Raw genomic sequence first — 22,201 nt, forward strand, 5'->3', positions numbered from 1 at the left:
TTCAGGTAGGGCCCATCTCCAGGGAAAATAAAACTTAACCACAGCCACCAAGCCAAAACTGAACCATCAAGTAACCTGAACCCAATTGAGTGAGGTTAAAAAGAGTTTGGTTAAGCGCCTTGTTTTGTTGCCTTTGGCTAGAAAAAGAAGTGGGAGTGAGAGATGCTTTTTTAGATATTTCTGACCTGGGTTAAATTAGGACACTTAAAGTCTTGTGAGGAAGTTTCAAGGGCTGATTGGATTACTCAGAACTCAGCCCAGCCTGTGGAGATGAGTCCAAAGTTCCAGATGGTTTTTAAATTAGAAAGGGAGAGATCTTATGAGGTCTGCATTATTTCTGCATAATACTTCCCCTAGTTCCTTGTAGATAAACCTATCCAAAAGATACTCATCATCATCCCTAAGACACATAGGCTTCTTAATCACATTAGCTTGTTTGAATGGGATGAGCATTTTCAGAACTGGTCAGCCTGTGGCCTTGCTATCAGTTACCTATTCAAGGAAGAGAAATTAGAATCCTCTTAATACTTCAGCACAGAGAATGTTCTCTTTTCCAGTAACCCCTCACTATATTAAAAAATTCTTTGTATCATTGGAAGTCAATCTGGTTCACCCTTTTCATCAAATAATAGGAAGGGTTTTTTTTTTTTTGGAGGAAGAGTTTGCATTTTTGTATTTTTTAAGCGATGCTATATGCAAAATTTAATAACAGAGTTTGCTTGAAAAGTATAATGGACTTCCTGCTATTCATGCTCCTTGTTTAGCTTTAATGCCACACTTGCAGAAAAATGAAAGCTAGAATGTAAAACCAATAGATGCACATGGCCTCATATGCCAACAAAATCCATCATTTTGGGTTATGAATGCGTCAGAAGAACTCAAAACAAACAAAAGCAAGCAAAACAAACAAAAAGCCTGCATGTGCTTCACACACTGAGTCTTAGCAAACACTGACCTGATACTGTAGCTTACTTTTTAGTACAGAGTTGGGATTCAGTCACTGAAGATGTCCCTTTAAAAGCTGCCAAATGATGCGTGACCTGTTCTGCCACCCCACCTCCTTTTCCTTGATTAGAAAAGGGAAAGGATCTACTGAAGATAACACTGAGGATACTTTCCAAATGACCAGAGGAAGAGAGAGAACAAGGAGAAGGGATCATTAAAGTGATAAATGAAGGTTGGGTTTTGCTGTTATTACAGGTTATGTTGTTTTTTCTCAAGAGGAGTGAAGGAGGAGGGGATGCACTGTTTCCTGTTGGAGAAACTGTAATCAGCCATAGAACATTAACAGTTTTAGGAAGAAAAGGTCCTGACTGCTGTACAAAGATTGAAGTGTCAAAGTAGAGGTTCATAATGAAATGATAATGAGATTGTGACAAACCAGAAAATAACATGCCATTTCCTAAGAACTTGGAGGAGGCTTAATAAAATGATGCCAAAGTGTTTGTTTGCATAAAGATGAGTGATAGCCCAAATAAAGGCTTCAAATTCTGATAAGAAACACATCTGAATTTATCTTAAATTTTGATTTAATCTATTCCCCTTCCTGTTATTATGACTAATATTCTGTTATTTAAGTGGTCTTTGAAACCCTAATTTCTCCAGAACTTGTTGTAATAGGATTATTTAGTATATAAGTGGAATTATCAGCATAATTCTTAACTTCTTTCAAACAGTATCGAAAAGAATGTATTTTGGGATGGGGAGGAAACTGCGTGACTAGTCTTTCTCAAAATGCCAATAATTGTGCAGGAACTTCATGAGTTGGAAATTCAGCTGTAGCGAGGCACCATCACTTCAAGTGATGTTCAAAGAAGTGGAAACTCCAGAGCCAGGTCACCTAGAAAGGTGATTTCTCAGAACCTCTCACTCTAGCCAGAGAAGCACAAGTGACTCCTCTTTAAGCAGGGCTTTGCATTGGTTTTGTGTGCTTGTGGATGTGGCTGGAGAACAAAATTTTTACTCTAAAGCAGAAAATTTTAAACTTCTTTTGCTGTACTTATAAATTTTTGCTTTTCTCTGATGTGTTCAGGGTCATTTTCTCTTTCTCACAGCTTCTGCTGTGAGAAAAGTTTTCATTGAAAAAAGTTTGCCTCTCTAAAGAGAAATGATGCCGTTGCAACCTAAATAAACAATGGCAGCTGGCAGAGAGCACTTGATCTCTAAGAACGAATTTTTCAGAAGTCAAGGAACAAAGAATATTTTAGATGTTGGAGAAGCAGGTAAAAACAAAGTGTTTATAACAACTTTTTTGGCTTCCATGTAGTCTGAGGAAGTCTCAGAAAGATTCCTGCATTTACAAGATTTCAGAACAACACTTTTTTATCTGTAGATAGGGTATAGAGCAAGGTCTTCATCTCAGTCTTCTTAGTTGCAGTGACCAGTGTATATTCAGATGATAAAATTGACACAATCTTGCTAATTTTGAATCAATCTTTTTTAGTTTCTTACAGAGGTGATTGAGACATAGAACTGAGGCATTCATCTAAGCTCCTTGGTCCTTCTACACCAGATTGAAAGCTTTTAAGTGACAGTCCTTCCACATAGGCTTCTGGTGGCTTGTGCATTTTCTCAGGCCTTTCCTCAAAACCTCAGTGTTTTCTTTCTGAAGGCTATTTGGACTACAAGGTGAAATGTATCTGGAAGGCCTAGACAGTGCAGAGAGAAGAGGTTTTCTGTTCTTCTAGTTGATAAGTGCATTCTACAAAATTCAAATTTAAAACATTAAGTTTGTCATTAATTTTTAGATCACCGGTGTTAGTTCAACTACCCACACTAATGCTGCTGTTGTCTTTTGGACACTGATAAGTCTGTAACATAAGAAGATAGTAGGAAGGCACAGCAGTTTTTTTCTATCATTAGTGCTATGCACTCGCCTGTGTAAGAAAAATTCAGCAACCAAGCATGCAATGAATATGCCAAACAAGACTTCAGTAAAGGTGATGTAAATGCATGGCATAGTTTTATGTGCAAAAAAAGGAAAAACACCAGTTATTCTTCCCAAGTCAATTACATATCTCTCACAAAGGCTCACAAAGAGAAGTTTTCTAACCAGCTGTCAAGCCAGGAACCAGTGTGGTAAAATTGTGTGACCAGAGACAAATTGTTTCCCAGAGTCCTTGCTGTTTGCAGGCTGTCCAGACCTTAAATTGCAGGACTCACCCTCTCACCTTATCTCCCAGATACCCCAGCACTTTCCCACCAGTCCTGCCTGGGTCTTCAGGCATACAGTGGCTGTGTATGAAATGCCTTTGCATCCTTGGAAGAGGGGAAAGGGTATTACAAATTATATGAATCAAAGGCAGCTGCTTGAGGACCTGATTTATTCTGCATCCTTTAGAAAAGAAGAGGAAAAAAACATTTCTCTTTTCTGAATCCATTCATTTTGAAAATTAATAAGCCCTTTTTTTATCCACTCATGCTGCTGGGTGACCTGTTTTTATTGTACGCTGAAGTGCAATAAAATAACAAAAGGCAGTACTGTGAAGAAAAACTCAGAGGCTTTATTTGAATGCATAACAAAGGTTGTTTACTTTGAAAGAACAGTAACGATGTAATGAATGTCTGGTGCAGAGTTAAGTACACCCTTGTCCAAGTTTGATTTATGTGATCATTTCTGGATGTTAACTCAACCATTGTTAGCATAACCTCCATCATTTTTATATTCATGCTGCCTGTGGGCACGTGCTAGTGCAGCAGTGTGAAAGAAATGCGAAATAAAACCGGTAGCAGTTCCCAGTGCAGGAAAACTCTTTTCCTGAAATAACAAAGGTTGGTGTGTAGCGAGGCATAGATCAATTTAAGGCGAGAAGATCTGTGTAACTGGAGGAGCTGTGTTGGGAGAAAGAAGGCAGCCATTGATTTCTGCAGCTTATTAACCTCTTGGGGGCCACGAGCAGTAATGCAGACATCACCCATGGTCTGCTGGCTGTGCGTGCCTGCGTGATGTGGCTGTCAAATTACCTGGAGAAAAATGCAGCCACTTTGGTTGCCTGCTAAAACACAGGAGAAACGCTGCGAGCTCAGGCCAGCTGAGCTTTTGAAGGCAGAGGTTGAGCTTTGTGAGGAATGCTTGCACAAGCACTTCCGTAAACACGTGTGTAATTCATACAAGATGTCTGTGTAATCCATACAGTAGCTTTGTGCAGTGTACAAAGGAGGGTTTCTGCCACCCTCCGCTAGGCAGTCGCTCCGTAGCATGAGAATGGGCATCTTTTAAGAGATGGAGTTTTTTAGGTAAGCAAAACATTCAAAAGTTGCCACAATGACTAAAGTTAAACACAGTTCTGGAGGGAAGTTTTATGGGTATAAACAAAAGACATTTTGTTTGTCTTTCACATTCATTTCAAAATTGCCCATAATTACTAAATCCTTCCCATATGACCTTTGCAGATCATGGCCTTTAACCAGATGCTATAGCATATGTTCTGGTATCCATAGTTCCAAAGCTGAAGTTCAGGGATATCTGCAGTAATATTTTTGATTCGTTTACTTTGCAATTCAGTTTCATCTGAAGGCACGGTATGACTTGTAACATGTGTCATCATCAAAATTTTATATTTATTATTTAAATTGAAATTTATGGTTGTCAATAAAATAGTACGTTCAGCATTTTACTGTAAGTCATTCACATAAATCCTTAATTTCATCTTAAAAATGCATCTTGATTTTATGTCAGCTGGTAGATCCCATATGTTGGGAATGGCTTTTTGCTTCTGGGAGATTCAGATGCAACTGCTGAGCTGAGAGCAGAATTTAAGTGTTCACTTTTGGCTGAATTGCCTTTTGCTCTTCTGTTCTAATTTACCCTTTTCCCTCAACTTCATATAGTTGTGCTTTTCCTTTTTTTTTGTTTGACACGGATGGGAAGGGGAAAGGGAAAACGCTAGTGAGATTATACTTGTTTGGGGTGTGTTGTGCTCAGAGAAGGGCAGCGTCAGTCCAATTTTATGCAAGACACCATCAAAATAAAACATTATTGTGGATGTCAGAGTAATCTGAGATAGGTCATAGCAATCAGCTGATAAGTCCTGTGAGTCAAAAGCAAATCAGTTACTACTAAAATGACCCAAAGGATCATGATACTCTTTTAAGTTGACATCCAGAGTTTGCATGTGGATAGCCTGCAGTGCTGGATTTGGGCTGTCCTGTCAAGAGCCCAGTTTTGAAAATACATTTGCTACAATTCTGAATCAGTATTATGAACTTCTTCCCTTATGAATGAAAATACAGATTATTGTGGGTAATCTTTTTTGTAGAATATATTAGAGTACATTGCTCACCTGAAACATCAAGTCAGGTTTCAGAGGCGCTGTCTGCTGATAACTAAATTTGAATTGAGACCCATGACAACCATACAGAGCAATGGGCAGCAAGTTTGGTGGTTCAGTTCAGAAAATATGTTTCGTAATAAGAAGTTACTTGTTTCCATCTGACCTGTTCATGCTTTGGCAAGTATTATTTATGCTACTGAAATGATCTGGTAATCCAAAGGATAAAATAAACACTTCTTCATAATCCAATGTACAGCTGCTTGTTGGGACTGAGGCCAAACCTTCATTTTCAGATCATCCACAGCAACTCTATGTGTGAGTTTTAAAGACAGTTTAAGAGAGTGTAGGTGGTGATTTCAGTCATCTGTCTTTAACTGAAAAAAAATATATTAACTTAGATTAAAATTTGTGGGAGCAACTTCTAATTTTTAATGTTAAAAAGTGAATTTTTTTGTACTTTAAATTTTAAACTTGTTACCTGAAAGTAGTGACAGCTTGTGGCTAAGATGGAAATAGGAAAGTTGGAAAGTTAAGAAACAGCTAACAGAAGTTTTAAAAGTGAATTAATTTTAAGAGTGTTTTGTTATCCAGGAATTAAATTGAATGCCAGCCCTTTCATAGCAGCCCTATATAAATGAAAAGAAATAAGAAAACAAGTGTACTTGTTCCTCCACGTGTTGCTGCCACTGGGTAACTGTTCACACCTACATTAGTCACTCCTTCAACAGGCCATGAAATTGTTCCAGCTTTTAAAATGTGTGAGAAAATCAAGGCAGGTGCCGGCACATCATAAATGAAAACCTGACCTTCAGGCTGGTACAGTAGTGGTGTTGTTACTGTTTTCATTCTGGAAACCACATGGCTTGTCAAGATGCAATGAAGTTGTTTTGTGCTTTTATATTATTAAAACTCAGTGAAGTCTTTGGGCTGCTCATGAGAACCATGAGGCTTACTTGGTGTTGGAAGTTCTGTTGCTCCTCAGTATGTAAGGATGGGTGTTTTGGATGTTGTTACTGACTTGGTGCCGCTCAGTAGCTGTTGGATTACTTAATAAGGAAGAAGCTTGCTACAGAGGGTGCTTGCTGCTGTTAGAGAAATCAAACCCTGAACCATCCATGATCCAAAAAAACCTTAGCGACTTCTCTGGAAATCCTCTCAGAATAATACCACCCATAGAAACAGCGGACAAAGTGATATTTTAATGTCACAGTAGAACAAACATTCAGTGTTTTTCCATAAAAAGAGATGGAAAAATAGAAAACAGAGAGTCAGCTTCAGTGTGTAGATATTTTTCATGAGCTCTGTTTAAACCAGTGCATTGCTATGGAGCTTCTTATCTCAAGAAATCATTACTTTTCTCTCAAAGGACTGTTTAATCTTCAGTTTCTTACAAGGTTTGTCTTACAAATAAAACTTTGTCTTACAAAGAAATCATTACTTTTCTCTCAAAGGACTGTTTAATCTTCAGTTTCTTACAAGATTTGTCTTACAAATAAACTGTATTGTATCTTGCTACCTTTGGCCAGCTGTCCAGTTTCTGTCCTCTCTTTTTTCCAAAACTTATACCAGACTGCAAAATGAAAACACCACAGCTGAGTGTGAGGTTCTATTAAAAGTTCAGATGAAATTACCCTATACCTTTATGAGTTTTAGAAAGCCTCCATATTTTTCTTACTAACAATAAGGTAATTTAATTACTCTAATTAGTAATTTAATCACTGTATAAAAACTGCCTTGGTTTTTGTGTCTCATTTAGCCCTATATGAAAATCTCCTAATACAGCATTAGGGAATTAGAATTATCCTGGTACCGAGTGAAAAGAACATATTCTGTTGTGTAACCTGAAATGCCTGTATTATCTCAATATATCTGCTTTCCTCATTGCACAGGTGAAATATTTTCTTCATTTATAATTTGCTTTAATATGTAGAAATGACAGCAGACAATGCAGCAGGATTATGAACCTATTCTTATTTCTTTCTCTCTTTTATTTCCTTTTCCAAAGGTGGATCACACATTTGTGTTCTCAAACTGTATTTTAAGTTCTCTTTTGGTATGATTTTTTTGATTTTATACCCAAGATCACCTCGTAGTGCTGTGCAATTTTTAATATATTCCAATGACACCTCCTGTGAGGTATCAAAGTAATTAATGTTATTTTCAGGTGTATAGTTAGGGAACAGAGGCAGAGAGGGTAAGAGCAGCTTTCCTGTACCTAGCTCTGCCTAGTCATTTAGGCTTTCCCTAACACCTGCAGGTAGGAGATGTATCACCCCCTTCCTGCCAGTGACTGAGCTGGATCACATTAAAGGCTGTGGCAGGCAGTGTACTGAACTCAGCTCTTCCAAAACCTACAATAGTATCCTCTTCCCTGGAACATATTTCCTCTCTAAAATAAACAAATATATTATGCTGAAGTGATTTGAATACAGCTCCTTCATGTGGCTTGGCAAGAAGTGTGAACTCCATGATTTTTGTATTACTATTTTAAAGTGTTTGGTATTTCTCATATTAAGCTGACAATGTCATCCATCACCTCGGGTTTGATGCTTTCTGTGCTGATTGCTTTTCACAGATAGTGCACTCTCAGGGGAAGTCGGCACCAAGAAGAAAGTGAAAAGACTGTTAAGTTTCCAGAGATACTTCCATGCATCCCGGTTACTGCGTGGAATTGTACCACAAGCCTCTCTCTACCTACTGGATGAGGACTACCTTGGGCAAGCAAGGGTAAGACAGGTCTCCAGCTCTCCACTTCTTTTAATAATACTACAGAGAGTGTCAGTTTTGTTTTAGTCTTCAGGTAACCAAATTCCTAACTGATCTTTCTTAAATGACCCACGTTAGTGCCTATCTCTCAACAAACAGATTGTCCATTCCTCATTTGTGGTTACAGCCTTAAAGGCTTAGGTCTCAAAGCAACAGAAAACGTTGCTAAATCTACTCAGCATTTTCAGATTCCAACAACTGAAATTATAATGTGGATTTTTTAAAGAATGAAGGATTTCAGGTTAAGTTACTGATTTAACTGCAGCCCAGACACAGCATTTAGTTTATCCACTTGAAAAAAGATGGGTGTCTCTCATCTGCTATGGAATAACTGTTGGGAAACCCACAATAGTTCTCCATAGTGGCAAAGGCTAGGAAGTGTGGAGCATTGACTGCGAACTTCACACTGATAAAAATATAATTATCTTATTTTGCAGCTCTTACACTTACTTTGAATGGTATTTTCTAGCAAAACTTTCACAATTGATGGTGTTGGGATTATATGCCCAGGTGATTTTCATTCTCTGCTGGAGGAGATTATGGGGCAGATGTTAGAAATTAAGAGTCCAGAACTGCTTGAATGTAGATTAGAGATGGGAGTGAATGTGTATTTCATTCACACACACATCACTGTGGGTCATAAAGGTAGTCCACAATCAGTCTCCTGACTCAACTGATGTAGCTGTAAAAGCACTGCAGTTGTAGGTAATGATGGATTCCTCGGCATGTCTGAGTGGGCTTAACAGTAGCACTGTATCTAAATTTATAAAAGCTATTCCTGTGTACTTCTTTGTTTAGCACATTGTAACTCATATTCGCAATGAGAGCTAAGATTTTAAAACACTATTAAGTGTTTTAAAACCTAAGAGAATTTGCACTTGAAAGTCTGGGGACATGAAGAAACAATGAAGCATTTGTACAGTAAAAGGGAATATTTTCATAATATTTTGGTTTATATTATTCATTGTTTTGAGTTCCATTTAGAGGCATTTTTACTGTTATGTTCAAAACCTTCTCAGTTAAAAGTGCAACTGATATTTTTTGCAGTACAGCCACATGAACCTGATTTCTGATATTTCAAATATGACTTCTATAGGTTTCTCAAAAAAAAAAACTTTAAAGCTGTAATAACCAATCTTGTGACTGATTAATGTGGAATAATAATAAAAATCTGCTTTACAGTGTGACATACCAGTCACTGGCCTTTTCACATTTGCTTTTTCCAGCATATGTTATCCAAAGTGGGAATGTGGGATTTTGACATTTTCTTGTTTGATCGCTTGACAAATGGTAAGTAATTTTTTTAAGTCTTTATTTTACTCTGTCTCATATATGACTAGTCAAAAAATCCATAATTAATTGTTTTTTAAATGTTTCCAGTTCAAATTACTGAAGAGAAATTGGCCATATTTAACCTCTATTAAAATCACATCCTGGAGCTTTTTCAGGCTTTTCCTGAACTATAGGACAATGTTTCAGGTGTGCTTTTGTACTAATCTAATCCTCTACATTTGTTGTTATCGCCTTTTCAAGAGATGTTTCTGTTTCATTTGCCTGTGAAACTCCCAAGCCACTTTAAATATACCTGTTAGATATAATAAATCCAGATCTCCATAATCTGTCAATTTCTATCAATACTAAAGACATTTGAGTGAAGATACCCTTGCTTCTGTTCAGCAGCAAAAATTAGGAAATTTATTTAGAGAGTAAAAATCTGTGAAATGTTTTCTCTAAACAAATGTAAACCATCCCCCTTCTCCACAAATGTCCAGACATTACCCCTTGATCAGGTAACTGCTAGAGAGAGTAATGATCACACCTTTCCCCTTTCTGTACTGCTCAGAGAATTGAGATCCCTCATTCCTCACTCCAGTCTAATTAGGTTTGGTTGGGGCAGAAGATGTAGAAAAAAGCTGGTTTAGAGGCTCATTCAGCTGAGTGACTGGCAGTGAAGAGTGAAAAGGATTGCAAATTGCCTGGGAAGCAAAACCATAGTTCTTCTAAATTATCTTTCCGTGCCCCTGCTCAGTAGTCAAGACCAAGTTAGTTTCCATATGTTCTTCATACAGATATTTATTTTCCTTCCTGAGTTACATTAAATAAGAAAAGACTCCCTTCAAGCTTTGTTTATGTGTAGTATGGGTTGGTTGGTTTGGGGTTTTTACTAACTTTTATGGAAACAGTGACGCTGAATTAAGCAGTGCAAACCTTTTGAAATACTGTGTTTATGTATAGCTGATCATGTAATACTAGTAGGGTTCAATTTTGCCAGTGTTCCCAGTATTGGATTTACAGTAAGGCCAGTGCAGCATTACTGTGGGACTTGAGACTGCGAATGCTGCAACTCATTTTTCCTGTCTGTGGCATTGTTATGAGATGCAGTTGTAGCTGAGCTAGGTTACCACGGTTAATTACATGTTTATACAGCCATATGCAAAATAAAAAAAATTCATTCCAAACTCCTGATTTTTAGTAATTAATTAGAACAGTATGGCAAACCCAAGTGGCAGAAAAGCCACTCTTGTTTCTATTGTTTCTGAAGATAGACCTGAATTATGAAAATGATATCGCTCTCAGACAAGCCTGTTGAAGATTTTGTTAAAACCACGTCAGTTTGCCTCCTTCCAGTTAAAACCACAGTTTGCCTGTCATGTTGAAACAGCAAACATGTCTTTAAGGCATCTAGACACAAGGATGGCACTCCATTGGTACAACCTTTCCATCAAGTCTTGATTACATATAGGAGTAATTTGTATAAGTGACTTCTGACTACCTGAGAGTCATCTAAGCTCACTTCATTGGAGATGAGGTGATAGGAGCTGACTAATAGGAAATTACCCAGATTTTTAGCCTTGCTTGGTTTATAACTACCTGTAAAGGGAATCTAAGAGTTGTTCCTTTCTCCTTTTAGGAAACAGTCTTGTAACACTGCTTTGTCACCTCTTCAATGTGCATGGACTTATTCACCATTTCCAGTTAGACATGGTTACATTACACAGGTTTTTTGGTAAGTGCACACCTCAACAACCATCTTTGAATGAAGTTTATAGCTTAAGTAGAACATCCGAGAAGGCACTGGCTTGGTCTGTCTGTGTAAAAATGATGACGTAGTTGGAAATATTTCAGTAAAAGATACCTATGATATCTATCAGCATACAGTTTCCAGGCACTCAAGTACTTGGTTCAGTACCTAGTCAGTGGAGGGATTTCAAAAGGCTCTGCATTGGGCTAAAGCATCCCAGCACCACAGTCACACTTGTGATTTAAAATAAAATATGCCATGCAGAGATGTGGCTGGCTCAGGCCCACACAGACAGACAGACACTGCAGAACCTACGCGTGCGCAGTACAATTGTGGTGCAGCGTAATTATTTTAGTGACAAAAAGACCACTGAGGCCCAGGGCAGTTAAAAGCTTATGTGCAAAATTTAACAAATTATATCAAGCTGTCCTGTCTGCACTGAACAGTGTTGATGAAAGCCCCTGCTGCTGTTGCTGCCAACAGAAATATTAGCCCCATGCTGTCAGTGAACCAAAAGAAGAAATTGGCCAAAATCAATTACTTTTTGCATCACTTTTTGAAAGCATCTAAATGCCAGTTTTTCAGGCTGTCAGGCAGAGTTTCCAAAGCAGGGTCTCTTCTTTAAGACTGCATAATTGTTGCTTCTGGAAAGTGTTCCTCTGGTGCGGAGACAGACAAAATCTCCCTGCTGTTTTAACTCCTGTGGGCAGACATGAAGCGGACAGTCGGGCAATTAGAGCTAATGGTCTAAACTCCCAGTTTAAGGGATTACCCACTGTACCTCCAGATGCTTGTGTGGCTGGAAACAGACAGAAGGCTCGGACTTTCTCTGGCGCTCCTCATGCTGGCAGTGAGCGCCATGGGAAATCTGCCCGCTGGCTTTCCATTGGATTAATTGGATCGTGTCTAGGAGAGCGCCCTAGGCACGATCACATGCAGCTCCCAGTGCTCACGTGGTGCTGTCCCACGACCCACGTAATGGTGCACACACTGCTGCAAGGAACAGAGGGGTGTGAAGCACACATCTCAATGATTTTTCTGTCTGAGAGAGAGTGCTGAGAGTTAAGAGGTTGGTGCTCCTGGTCCAGCTGGACCGCTTCCAGAGCTGCAAACTGAAGCAAGAGGGACTGGCATTTTAAAATGAACACACAGATGTGACTGAAATTGTCACTGGAGATTTTGCTGTGAATACCCCAAAGCTGGTTTTTTTTCATTCTTCTCCTGGGGGTATAGGAATGCCTTTGCCTGCAGTTCATCACTCAAATAACAAATCATGGCAGGATATCAGGGTCTCACCCCCTGCTGCTGTAAAATAGGTGGTACTGCCTTAATGGCACACTACTACCCTACAACAGCAGGCTAAATAATTACACTCCGTTGTGGATAAATTTGCCTCTCTTCCTTGTTTATTTTATTCCTGAATGAGAGCCTTCACTAAGGCAAGAAAGAGGTGATTTATGCACTAGACCCAGTACATCCCCTTGGGCCTCACAAATCCTTTCATGCATTTTTTCTCTAAAGGTACCCCGATAAAAGCGGCAATTTAAATAAGCTACGGCTATTTGAAGAAACTCCTCAGGCAGCTGACTGCAAAACCTCAGTTTGTATTTTAAGTCCAGTTCCCACTTGTGGCCATGGCATTCAGAGACAAAAGGATCTTTGTTTTCTGTTTTGATTCGCAGTTATGGTTCAAGACGATTACCATAGCCAGAACCCATACCACAATGCTGTCCATGCCGCTGATGTCACACAAGCTATGCACTGCTATCTGAGGGAGCCCAAGGTAATGACAACTTTTCACACTGATGTTGCTTTCAGATAGTTGTCAGATTTTTTTTCCCAGGGTTGAAATAAAAGCCCCAGGACATACTTCGAGACAGCAGAAAGTGATGGCGTGCTGGAAGTCAGCAGCAAGTGAGGAGCAGCCTTGGCTACAGATTACAGATGTTTCAGTCAAGCTGTGAGAGTCACTTCTCATCACGCAGGCATCCTGTCTGAGTGCTGCCATGTAAGCTCCAGCCAGCACAGTGCTGTGACCCAGGCACCCACTGGTGCCTGCAGCTCTTCTCCCACCAAACTCCGAAGGAGGCAATGCATGTCTGTGCCTCAGCCACCTCAGTGCATCAGCTCCCCACATCACTATTTCAACATACCAAATTGGGCACAATATCACCAGGGCAGGGGAAAACAGTCCCTTGAGATGGGTCTGTTGCAAGGGTATCCTCTGCATGAGTATTTGACTGCTGCTGCAAGTTCTCACAGCATCAGAGTGGTGTTGCCTTGTGTGTTACTGGAAGGCACTGTGATATTGCCATGCTGAGCCACAGTATAAGAACATAACTAACCTTTTCTGGCTTGGCTCAAATGAAGAGATGTTCTGCTAGAACTAGCAATTTGTTACACAAGAATATACCAGTGGTGAGGGCAGGACCAGGCCCCATCTTTCTTGTATTTTCATCTCCTGCAAGATCTGCAAGTCCTTTCTTGCCAGGAAGTGCAGAGGACAGACAACATCCAGAACCTGGACCATACTGCTCATCAGTTCTGACCTCAGAATGCTTCTTTCATCTCATATACCTGTACTCTTTACAGACTCATTGGGCTGGTAATAACTGCTTCACTCTCACAAACAGAAAATGCTAAGACTACCCTTTTTTGTTTCTAAATGAGCCCTGTAGCAGAAAAAAAATCTGGATCTGGAGAGGTTTTCCAACTTGAATGTTTAAAGTTAGAAAGGTAAATTAGGTTCTCTAATAAAATACATGTACTTGAACGGGGATAGATATTTAACAGCCAAAGCTGAAATTTCAGAAGTTGATAAACTCTGCATTTTGTAACACAGTGCTATGCTAGAGAATTGAAGCCTGATCTTTTGTTGGCATTACTAAATACTTGGAGGGGCTGAACTCTTACAATGGATGCTAACATATGCCTACCTGTCAGCCTACCTGTTTGCTTTTCAAAACAAATGAGACTATGCCAATGCCCTTCTATTGCAACAATCCTTATATTGCCATGGGTAATAAAGAGATAAGAAATACAAACTCTGATAAAAGATGATTAGGTAGTATAATATCTTTATAGATGTATGTTCAACATTTACCTTAAAAACATTGTTCACAAAATTTATACTTGACATTTGTGTACAAATGCCAACACACCCAATTTATGTCATGATGTCAGCTGGTTTGTTTATTTACCAAAAAATATTTACTGTTCCTGTTCTTGTTGTGATTAATGTGTGTGATGATTCAGCTTGCCAACTTCCTCACCCCATCGGACATCATGCTCGGACTGCTCGCTGCCGCAGCTCATGACGTGGATCACCCAGGGGTCAACCAACCCTTTCTGATTAAAACTAAACACCACCTTGCCAGCTTGTACCAGGTAAAACTGCTCATCAAGTTGCTAACGTAAAAAATGCAGTCAAGGAGAGTTTAAGCAATTTGCAGTGAACTTTTAATGCCAAAATCTGGCAGCGGGAGGATGTGGGTCAAGTGATCCTGCACTTTGGAGTCTGGACAATTTCAGTCAAGCACCTCACTGGGTGTCACTTCTTAAAGCAAAGCTGATACAGGAAAAGAGGTGGAAATGTCAGATTTTTTTTTTTTTTTTGAGGACATTTCAGCCAGATCAGTTGTCTGGGTTGTTTTTGCTGTAGATATCTGGGATGAGGAACTGTGGGTAGGACATTTAAAATCATGACAAGAAGATCTCATCTTCAGATAAGCTACAGGCATGGTCTAAATTGGTATTGCATTAAAGGAAACCTTTGATTCATAAGGCTGTAGTAAAATTAAACACTTAATGAGCACCGCATTTAAAAAAAAATAGAAGACGGACAGATAAACCCAAGGAAAAGTCATAGACATTTACAGTAACATTCCTCGAGATACAAAGAAAGAACTTCAAGAAAGCCACTAGGTCACACCACAGGCTGTCTAGACCAGTATCCTGTTTCTAAGAGCAGCCAGTAAAAGATCTCAGAGAGAATTACAAGTCTGGGATCAGTACAGAGTTGTCCTTCACCTAGTATCCATCCTTTCTGCTCTGGCAAGCAGCATTAGAAAACTTCCTGAAACAAAAACACAGACTCACTTGTTCAATAACTAGCAATGAACCCATACTGCCTGATTTTTGTGGTCCTTTTTGAATATATTTGAGATTTTGGCCCATGGCAATCATTGTAGCTTTGTATTTTATCTAAAACTGTCCTATGAGTATAATCTCCACACACATGTATACGTTGTTATTATATGTGCACATCTCTCTATTCTTTGCATTGTACGTATATATACAGTGTGCAAGAGCAATTTGCTGCCAGAACAAATCTTAATTTTGGTTGCACTAACCGTAATTCACAGGTAATAAATGGAGTTAGTAGTGATTTCTATCCTTTAGAATCACAGATTCATAGAATCATGAAGGTTGGAAGAGACCTTTAAGATCATCCCGTCCAACCCAACTGTTCACCTAGCACCAGATCCAGACACCTCTTAAACACCTCTTAGACACCTCCAGGAATGGTGACTCCACCACCTCCCTGGGCAACCTGTTTCAGTGCCTGACCAGCCTAACAGTGATCATTTTTTTCTGCTATCTAATCTGAATCTCCCCTGTCTGAGCTTAAGGCCATTCCCTCTGGTCCTGTCACTGCAGGCACGGCAGGAGAGACTGGCCCCACCTCCCTGCAGCCTCTTTTCTGTAGGTGTAGGGAGCAATCAGGTCCCCCCTGAGCTGCCTTTTCTCCAAGCTAAACACCCTCAGCCACTCCTTGTAAGACACGTTCTCTGGTCCTTTCGTGAGTCTTGTTGCCCTTCTCTGGACATGCTCTAGCACGTCAGTGTCCTGTTTAAAGTGAGGGGCCAAGAACTGGACTCAGCATTCGAGGTGGGGCCTCACCAGTGCCGAGTACAGGGGGACAGTCACTGCCCTGGTCACACTATTCCTGATGCAGGCCAGGGTGCCGCTGTTCTTCTTGGCCACCTGGGCACACACTGAATCATGTTCAGTCAGCTGTCAGCCAGCGCTCCCACTGGGCTGCTTTCCAGCCACTTCAGAAGAGTCAATTTCAGCCTTTGCGGAGGTTGTCAGAGACAGAATATCCCGTGTTAAAAATTAACCTGCCTGAGGAAGACTCACTAAGAGCTACATACATAGCCAATTGAGGAATTGCTGCAATGTGCTTACTGCTTGATAAGAGAGTCTCTCTTTTTCTACCCTACACTAGCAACGTTTGGGTTTTCCCATAAGAAGTTGGTTGTGTAATGGTGCAACTGTCCTGCCCTCAGACATGGGAATGGGCTGGACTGTGGGAGGCCCAGCCAAGGCACAGTTATGCTCAAACACTGAAAACTTTGTGATTGGCCTCATCATAAGCTCATGCAGCTTATTATGTCATACCCATATGTTTCTGGTCCAGTCTTTTCTAAGCGTCAGGCCAGCTGAGTGAAGAGGGAAAAAAGCCAGGGGCCTAAGCCGCGGTACTTTGGGAATGGTAAGGCTGCTTTGAAGATGAGTGAGTAGAGCCATTCCACAAAACCCCTTGTCTTTTGAAAAGGTACAAACAATTCCTTCTCAAATTAATGGTGGCAAACAGTACTTTATAATTAGGTTGAAAAATCAGGCTAATCTGAAAGACATACAGCTAAAATACTGGTATCTTGGAGAAGTGGTTTCTGCTCAGGTATTTGGGTTTGAATATACTTACAAATATTGGTTAGAAAAGGCAGTGACAAAGCAGAAAATGCAATCTTTCAACAGCAAATGAGATATGAAGTACCCTACTTGAGGACATTCACTGGCAAGTTTGAGTTATTTTAACTGAAAATGATCCCACATTGTTTCCAAAGTTTTTAGTAGTATACAGTATATGGATGCCAATAAAAATAACTCCTGGAAAAAAGTTTTGGTGAAAACATTTTTAGTCAAAAACTTAGATTTAGTGAATAGTCATTAAAGCATGTACTTTAACATGTGCTTGAAACTGAAACAAAGTTCTTAGGTTTTTGGTTTTTAAGTAGCAGAGCCACAGAACTGCTGGGATTAATCAGCAAAAGGATCAAGTGAAAGTAAGTTTTAACAGAGCTGGCAGTCATCTGTCATTGAGACAGTGCACTTATCCATGTATGGCATTTCCATGCTTTTAAATGTCTCTTGACATTTAAATTCAAACTTTACATTTACATTTGGAAGAAAAGGTTTTGCAAAATGAGGTAGGTCAGTTCTTGACAAAGATGTAAAGTGTTTGACAGCTTCTGAAGTGCATATGTGAGAAGACTCATATTTCAGGAGGACATCACCAAGGACTTCGGAGCTTTCAGTATTTATTTTCAAACTAAATCTGTATTTTATGATGCAAAAAAGTTTGTTTTGTAATCTGTAGGGTAGCTTTATAAGGTCTGCTGCACGTGATTGCACACGCCATAATTTTCTACAAAGACAAAAGCAGTTCATTGAAGTCTCCAGCATTACAAGGACAGTTGAGAGCATAGAAGGTCACTCTAGTGGTCTGGAGGTCCCTTAGTTTTCCTGTGAGGAGCACAACAACATTCCTTGTAATGTGATGCAGACTTTGCTTCTAACTTGTATTGTCTGGCTTTTAAATGAAGGGTAAAAGTTTAGAAGTGTGGATAGATCACGTACAATGTCTGTAGTACAAAACATTTCAGAAAACCATGAAAGGACACTTTACAACTTTAATGTAGGTAGGCTGGAGATAGGAAAGTACATTTTGGGCATCAGTGAAAACATTACTCTTATGCAATCTTCCTTAAAAGCAACACTTCCAAGAATAAGTGTCATTTTTGGCTATTTAACATTATGCAGTTAAACCAACTGCTCAATGAGTAAGAATAGATTGAAGAGATTGAAAAAAGTCAATCCCCTTTGACTTTAAATTAAAATTGAAATTTGCTCTGCACCTAGTTAGTAGCAAGTCTCCCTCTCTTCAAGTACTGTTCTTTTTCCAGTGTATATGAATGCAGTGGTTCGAATGGCTCAGACCAAGTAACAGATTGGAAATATTGTGGTAGGTTAAGTAAAATAAACTGTCATAATCCTGAAGTCTGTTATAACAATCTACTGCTGTGGGTGGGGATGTAAGTGTGACAGAAGCTTCCTATAGTGCAGCCTTTAAAGCAAAGCTGCATTGCTCAGTTTTTTAAAAAACCAGAACACCACGTGAAGCGGAGCTGGGAGCCCCAGTCTGCCGGCCAGCACAGAGACTTTGCCCACATGGGCTGTCTCCCACCAGCCTGGGTGATCAGATGGCTCATGGCAATTAGTCTTAATAAAGCACTAGTGTGTTCCTAGGGGGATGAGCTGACTCTAGTAATTGCTGGCAGCCACTTCAGGGATTCTGGCTCCTTAGTTTAAGAGGAGAATCATATGACTTCATGCTCGTTGTAGCTTGTTAGCATGACCTTTCCTTTTCCCTCCTCCCTGTAGTTTCAGTGTGGGAAACTAAACAATGCAGCAGAGACAATCTGAGGTTCCCCTTAGAGCAGCAGGCAAAGAGGAGAAACTTGGAGAAGTGGAAATACTCTGAGATGACTCCCTGAGTGTGCTTTTTCCTATGAGTAACTACTAATTGGATGCTGGAAAGGTCTCAGATGCCTACATCACTTCTCAGCACTGTTCTGGCTGGCCTTCAGGATAGCCAAGGAGCAGCTGATGCATGGAGTGTAATTCCCTCTTTGAGGAAGGTGCTGCTGCAGCAGCTCCTCACAGCAAGTAAGGCTGCCATGCTGGAAGGGCTGTGGGGACACAGGGTGCTCCAAGGGGGATGTCCCTGGTCACAAGGCTTCAAGGATCCAGTCAGACCAGGGTCATGGGAAACTGTGCACACAGGCACTGTCTTAAACCAGTGTAAACCATCCAAAAGCCAAAGGTGACATCAGATAGAGTTTGTCCAAGTTAGTAGGAAGATGGCAGCCTGTGGCCTTGGAGTGACTCTTGGGACCAGTATTCAGATCTGCAGCTAGGTAGGTGAAAAAAAAAATTTCATTATTATGTCCTATTACATTCTGTTATTTTTCTTGGTCAGAGTGTAGGGTTGCAAAAGTCCATCCTGATGTATTTAGGCAAAAGGAGAAAAGGGATATTTAAGTTGGCAAACGAACAGAACTGCTGTCAAAAGTAATTTCTCTATTGAATAACTGATGTTGTGATCTGAGTCCATCAGCTCTTCCTAAGAAAAGGAATTGGTTTTTACATGGTTTGAAAGTTTTGGATTTGGTTTTACTTTGTTTTTTTTTCCCCCAGAATCTGTGATTTTTGTAAGGGAAACAAACAGACAAAGCCAGAGAAATACCAAAGCAACATTGTTTCTGTGAATTCAGAAGCAACAAAAAGCATTGTGGAAAATCGTGTGATAGGAAGTCAATCCAATTTGTACTCTCACCTTTGCACTAGGCAAGATGATCAAAATGCAAATTGGATCTTGCTTATGCAATGTTTAGTTATTGAACAGTCTTCAGATATGACAGGACTACAAAGGAAGATGAGGAAGACTTAGGCAGAAAATACTGCTCAGTCCCTCCTGGAAAAGTGGAAGCTGCACATCATGTCCCACAGGAAAGGCAGTACTATGGCAGCAGTACCTCAGAGCTGCCGTGTGTGAGGGAGCTAGAAGTCAACAGTGGCTGGAGAGAGGGATTCTCACTCCAGTTTCCCAGCTGGCAGTGAGAGGGTGGAGTCCTTGTTCTCCTGCCTGCTCAAAAGGTTTGGTTGTGCTTTGTTTTCTTTTTCTTATCCAGTCCTCATCTACTGCAAAAGCTGTGAACTGCCCAAAACAGGGAACAGATGACAGAGGTTTCTGAGCAAGTGACATGTCTGAGGCATTTTGTGGTAGAAAGTACTCTGTGAACTAAACAAGTGATGATGGGAAAATGCATTGTGTGTTAGGATAGTAATTTCAAGTCATCAGACAAAAGATACCAAATTTGTTGTAATTTACTGACAACCTAGATAGCTGGGTTTCAGCTCCCTCACAGTTTTTTCCCCACCTAACTTTTGGTTCCACTTAGTTGAAAGCAAGGAAACAAAGAGGAGTCAAAATTTGTTGCAGACTAAGTTGCTGAAGCCTGCAAATGCTCAGCAGTACTGCAATTCCTCTTGCTTTCACTGAACAGCTGCAGGCAGTTTGCAGTTCCCTGACTCAAAGGGAAATTTGGCAGTTTAGTTTTCTTTTTCTTGTCCGCTCTGCATTCGAACTGTAGAGGCTGAAAAGTCAGCCTGGAATCAGTAGGAGGTAAAAATAAGCTTTTGCACTCCTGCTTTAATTTATTTGTTAATAAATCTGCTAGAATGCAAACTGCCTCCCACTCAGATGAGATTAGCTCTTCTGTTCACAGCAGGATTCAAAAACTGCAGAACAACAGGCCTCTGGGGCTGACCTTAGCTAAGACACCCAGAAGCACAAGGTCCTTAGCTGTAGAAATCTAGACCAATTACTCTAATCCAGCTGTGGCTGAAAAGCACACATTTCAGGCTCATGTTACAGCTTGTCCAACCAGCTCTGGGTATCATGTGATCTGGCAAATCCATATGTGTGCCGTGGATACCATCCTAATCCTTGCGTTTGTCGGTGTTGTTCCTCGCCAGAACGTGTCGGTGCTGGAGAACCACCACTGGCGCTCCACCATCGGCATGCTCCGGGAGTCACGGCTGCTCGCCCACCTGCCCAAGGAGGTCACGTAAGTGTCCACCAGAATCACCGAAACCAGCCCATGGCCTCCTTCTCCCTTCTTAAAAGCACTCTGGCAAAGAGGCCCAGGCTTCAGAATAGGCTGAGCTTCCTGCGCCTTCTTGGTGCCACTGAGAAACCATGAGATAAAGTTATACAGCAGAAGTATTTGTTAACACCTACCCACTTCTGCAGCACAGGAGTGGAATGGCCACTCTCAGCACCAGGAACACAGAAAGTGCCAGCAAGAGCTGAGGGATTGTTTAGATGGATTGTTGGCATTTTTCATCTTACCTAGCATCAACCAAAAATGGAAAGATTTAGTGATAAAAAGAGGAAATTGAAGGAGTTGGTCAAGGAGCATCAAGACTGCTTTGGACTTCACATGTCACTGAGGGAATGTGGTTCAGTCTTTATGGATAAAGCTGAAAAAGAGCAGCCACATGAACACCTTGGCCAAGTTGCTGCTAGCTTTTTGTTTGTGTTAGTCCCACCAAGGATGGGAGATCGAGACAGTGAACAGACTGCAGTAATACATTTTAAATCACAGGTGACACTACCAAGAATATAAACAAGTTACCTGGAAGCAGTAAGCTCTATATCCCTCCAGAAATTCTTTGCATCAGATCAGCAACTTTGAAGAACTTTAGTCTAGACCTTCACAACTCTGACTGCAACTTCAAAGTTGCAGTATTCACCGTTCAGCTCTGAGCAGCTGAAGTAAGACGTGAGCATTTTTCTTGATGTAACATGCTGTTGTTTCAGGGTGGGTTTTTTTGTACTTTCCTAGTACTTTTCAGAAGCTTTCAGAACAACCTGTGCCAACAAGCATTTTTCTTCTACATTATCTATTCTTCTTGAACCCATTTGGGCAGGTAGAACAGTTGTACCCTGCAAAACCCAGCAGAGACTGACCAAGCAGATCAGACTGGGTCCATAAAGAAAGAGGGAGCTTTATGCCAGCTCCAGTGATCCAGAGCAGGTTGTTTTGAGCTCTTAATGTTGAATGGTTCCATGATTAAAGAGGCTTATTTACCTTCATTGCAGACAGGACATTGAGCAGCAGTTGGGCTCCCTGATCTTGGCAACAGACATCAACAGGCAGAATGAGTTTTTGATCCGTCTGAAATCTCATCTTGACAATCAGGATTTGAGGCTGGAGGATGCGCAGGACAGACATTTTATGCTTCAGGTAACTTTATTTTTTTAAAATTGTTTTTACTAATTTTTCAGGTCACAGTATTTCCTAGTATATGTTAAGAGTAATATATTGTAGCATGACTGTACATCAGCCTCTCCTTACCTATTACCATAAACACTTCCCTTCTGCCACCTTCTGGCACATCTGGCAAGCATAAGGTGCCTCTGGTATTTCCTTATGTAATTTCCTTGAGTTAAAAAGCTGTGAATGCAACAGATACAGGAGAGTGTCAAATGCTAAGGAATGGAGAT

The 22,201-nt window shown here is 40.3% G+C and overlaps 1 protein-coding gene across 3 annotated transcripts in view; it reads left to right on the forward strand.

Annotated features, from left to right (window-relative positions):
- Positions 1-22,201, forward strand: part of PDE7B (phosphodiesterase 7B) — a 166,185-nt gene that overhangs the window by 136,830 nt on the left and 7,154 nt on the right. For all 3 annotated transcript variants that reach the window (XM_058019799.1, XM_058019798.1, XM_058019797.1), the window contains 7 exons: positions 7,849-8,000; positions 9,266-9,329; positions 10,951-11,046; positions 12,744-12,844; positions 14,317-14,448; positions 20,668-20,759; positions 21,797-21,941. In XM_058019799.1, the coding sequence (XP_057875782.1) occupies positions 7,849-8,000; positions 9,266-9,329; positions 10,951-11,046; positions 12,744-12,844; positions 14,317-14,448; positions 20,668-20,759; positions 21,797-21,941 (782 nt within the window). The remainder of the gene's footprint in view (positions 1-7,848; positions 8,001-9,265; positions 9,330-10,950; positions 11,047-12,743; positions 12,845-14,316; positions 14,449-20,667; positions 20,760-21,796; positions 21,942-22,201) is intronic.

The sequence above is a fragment of the Melospiza georgiana genome, chromosome 3 (genome assembly GCF_028018845.1).
Source record: "Melospiza georgiana isolate bMelGeo1 chromosome 3, bMelGeo1.pri, whole genome shotgun sequence".
Classification (NCBI taxonomy): Eukaryota; Metazoa; Chordata; class Aves; order Passeriformes; family Passerellidae; genus Melospiza; species Melospiza georgiana.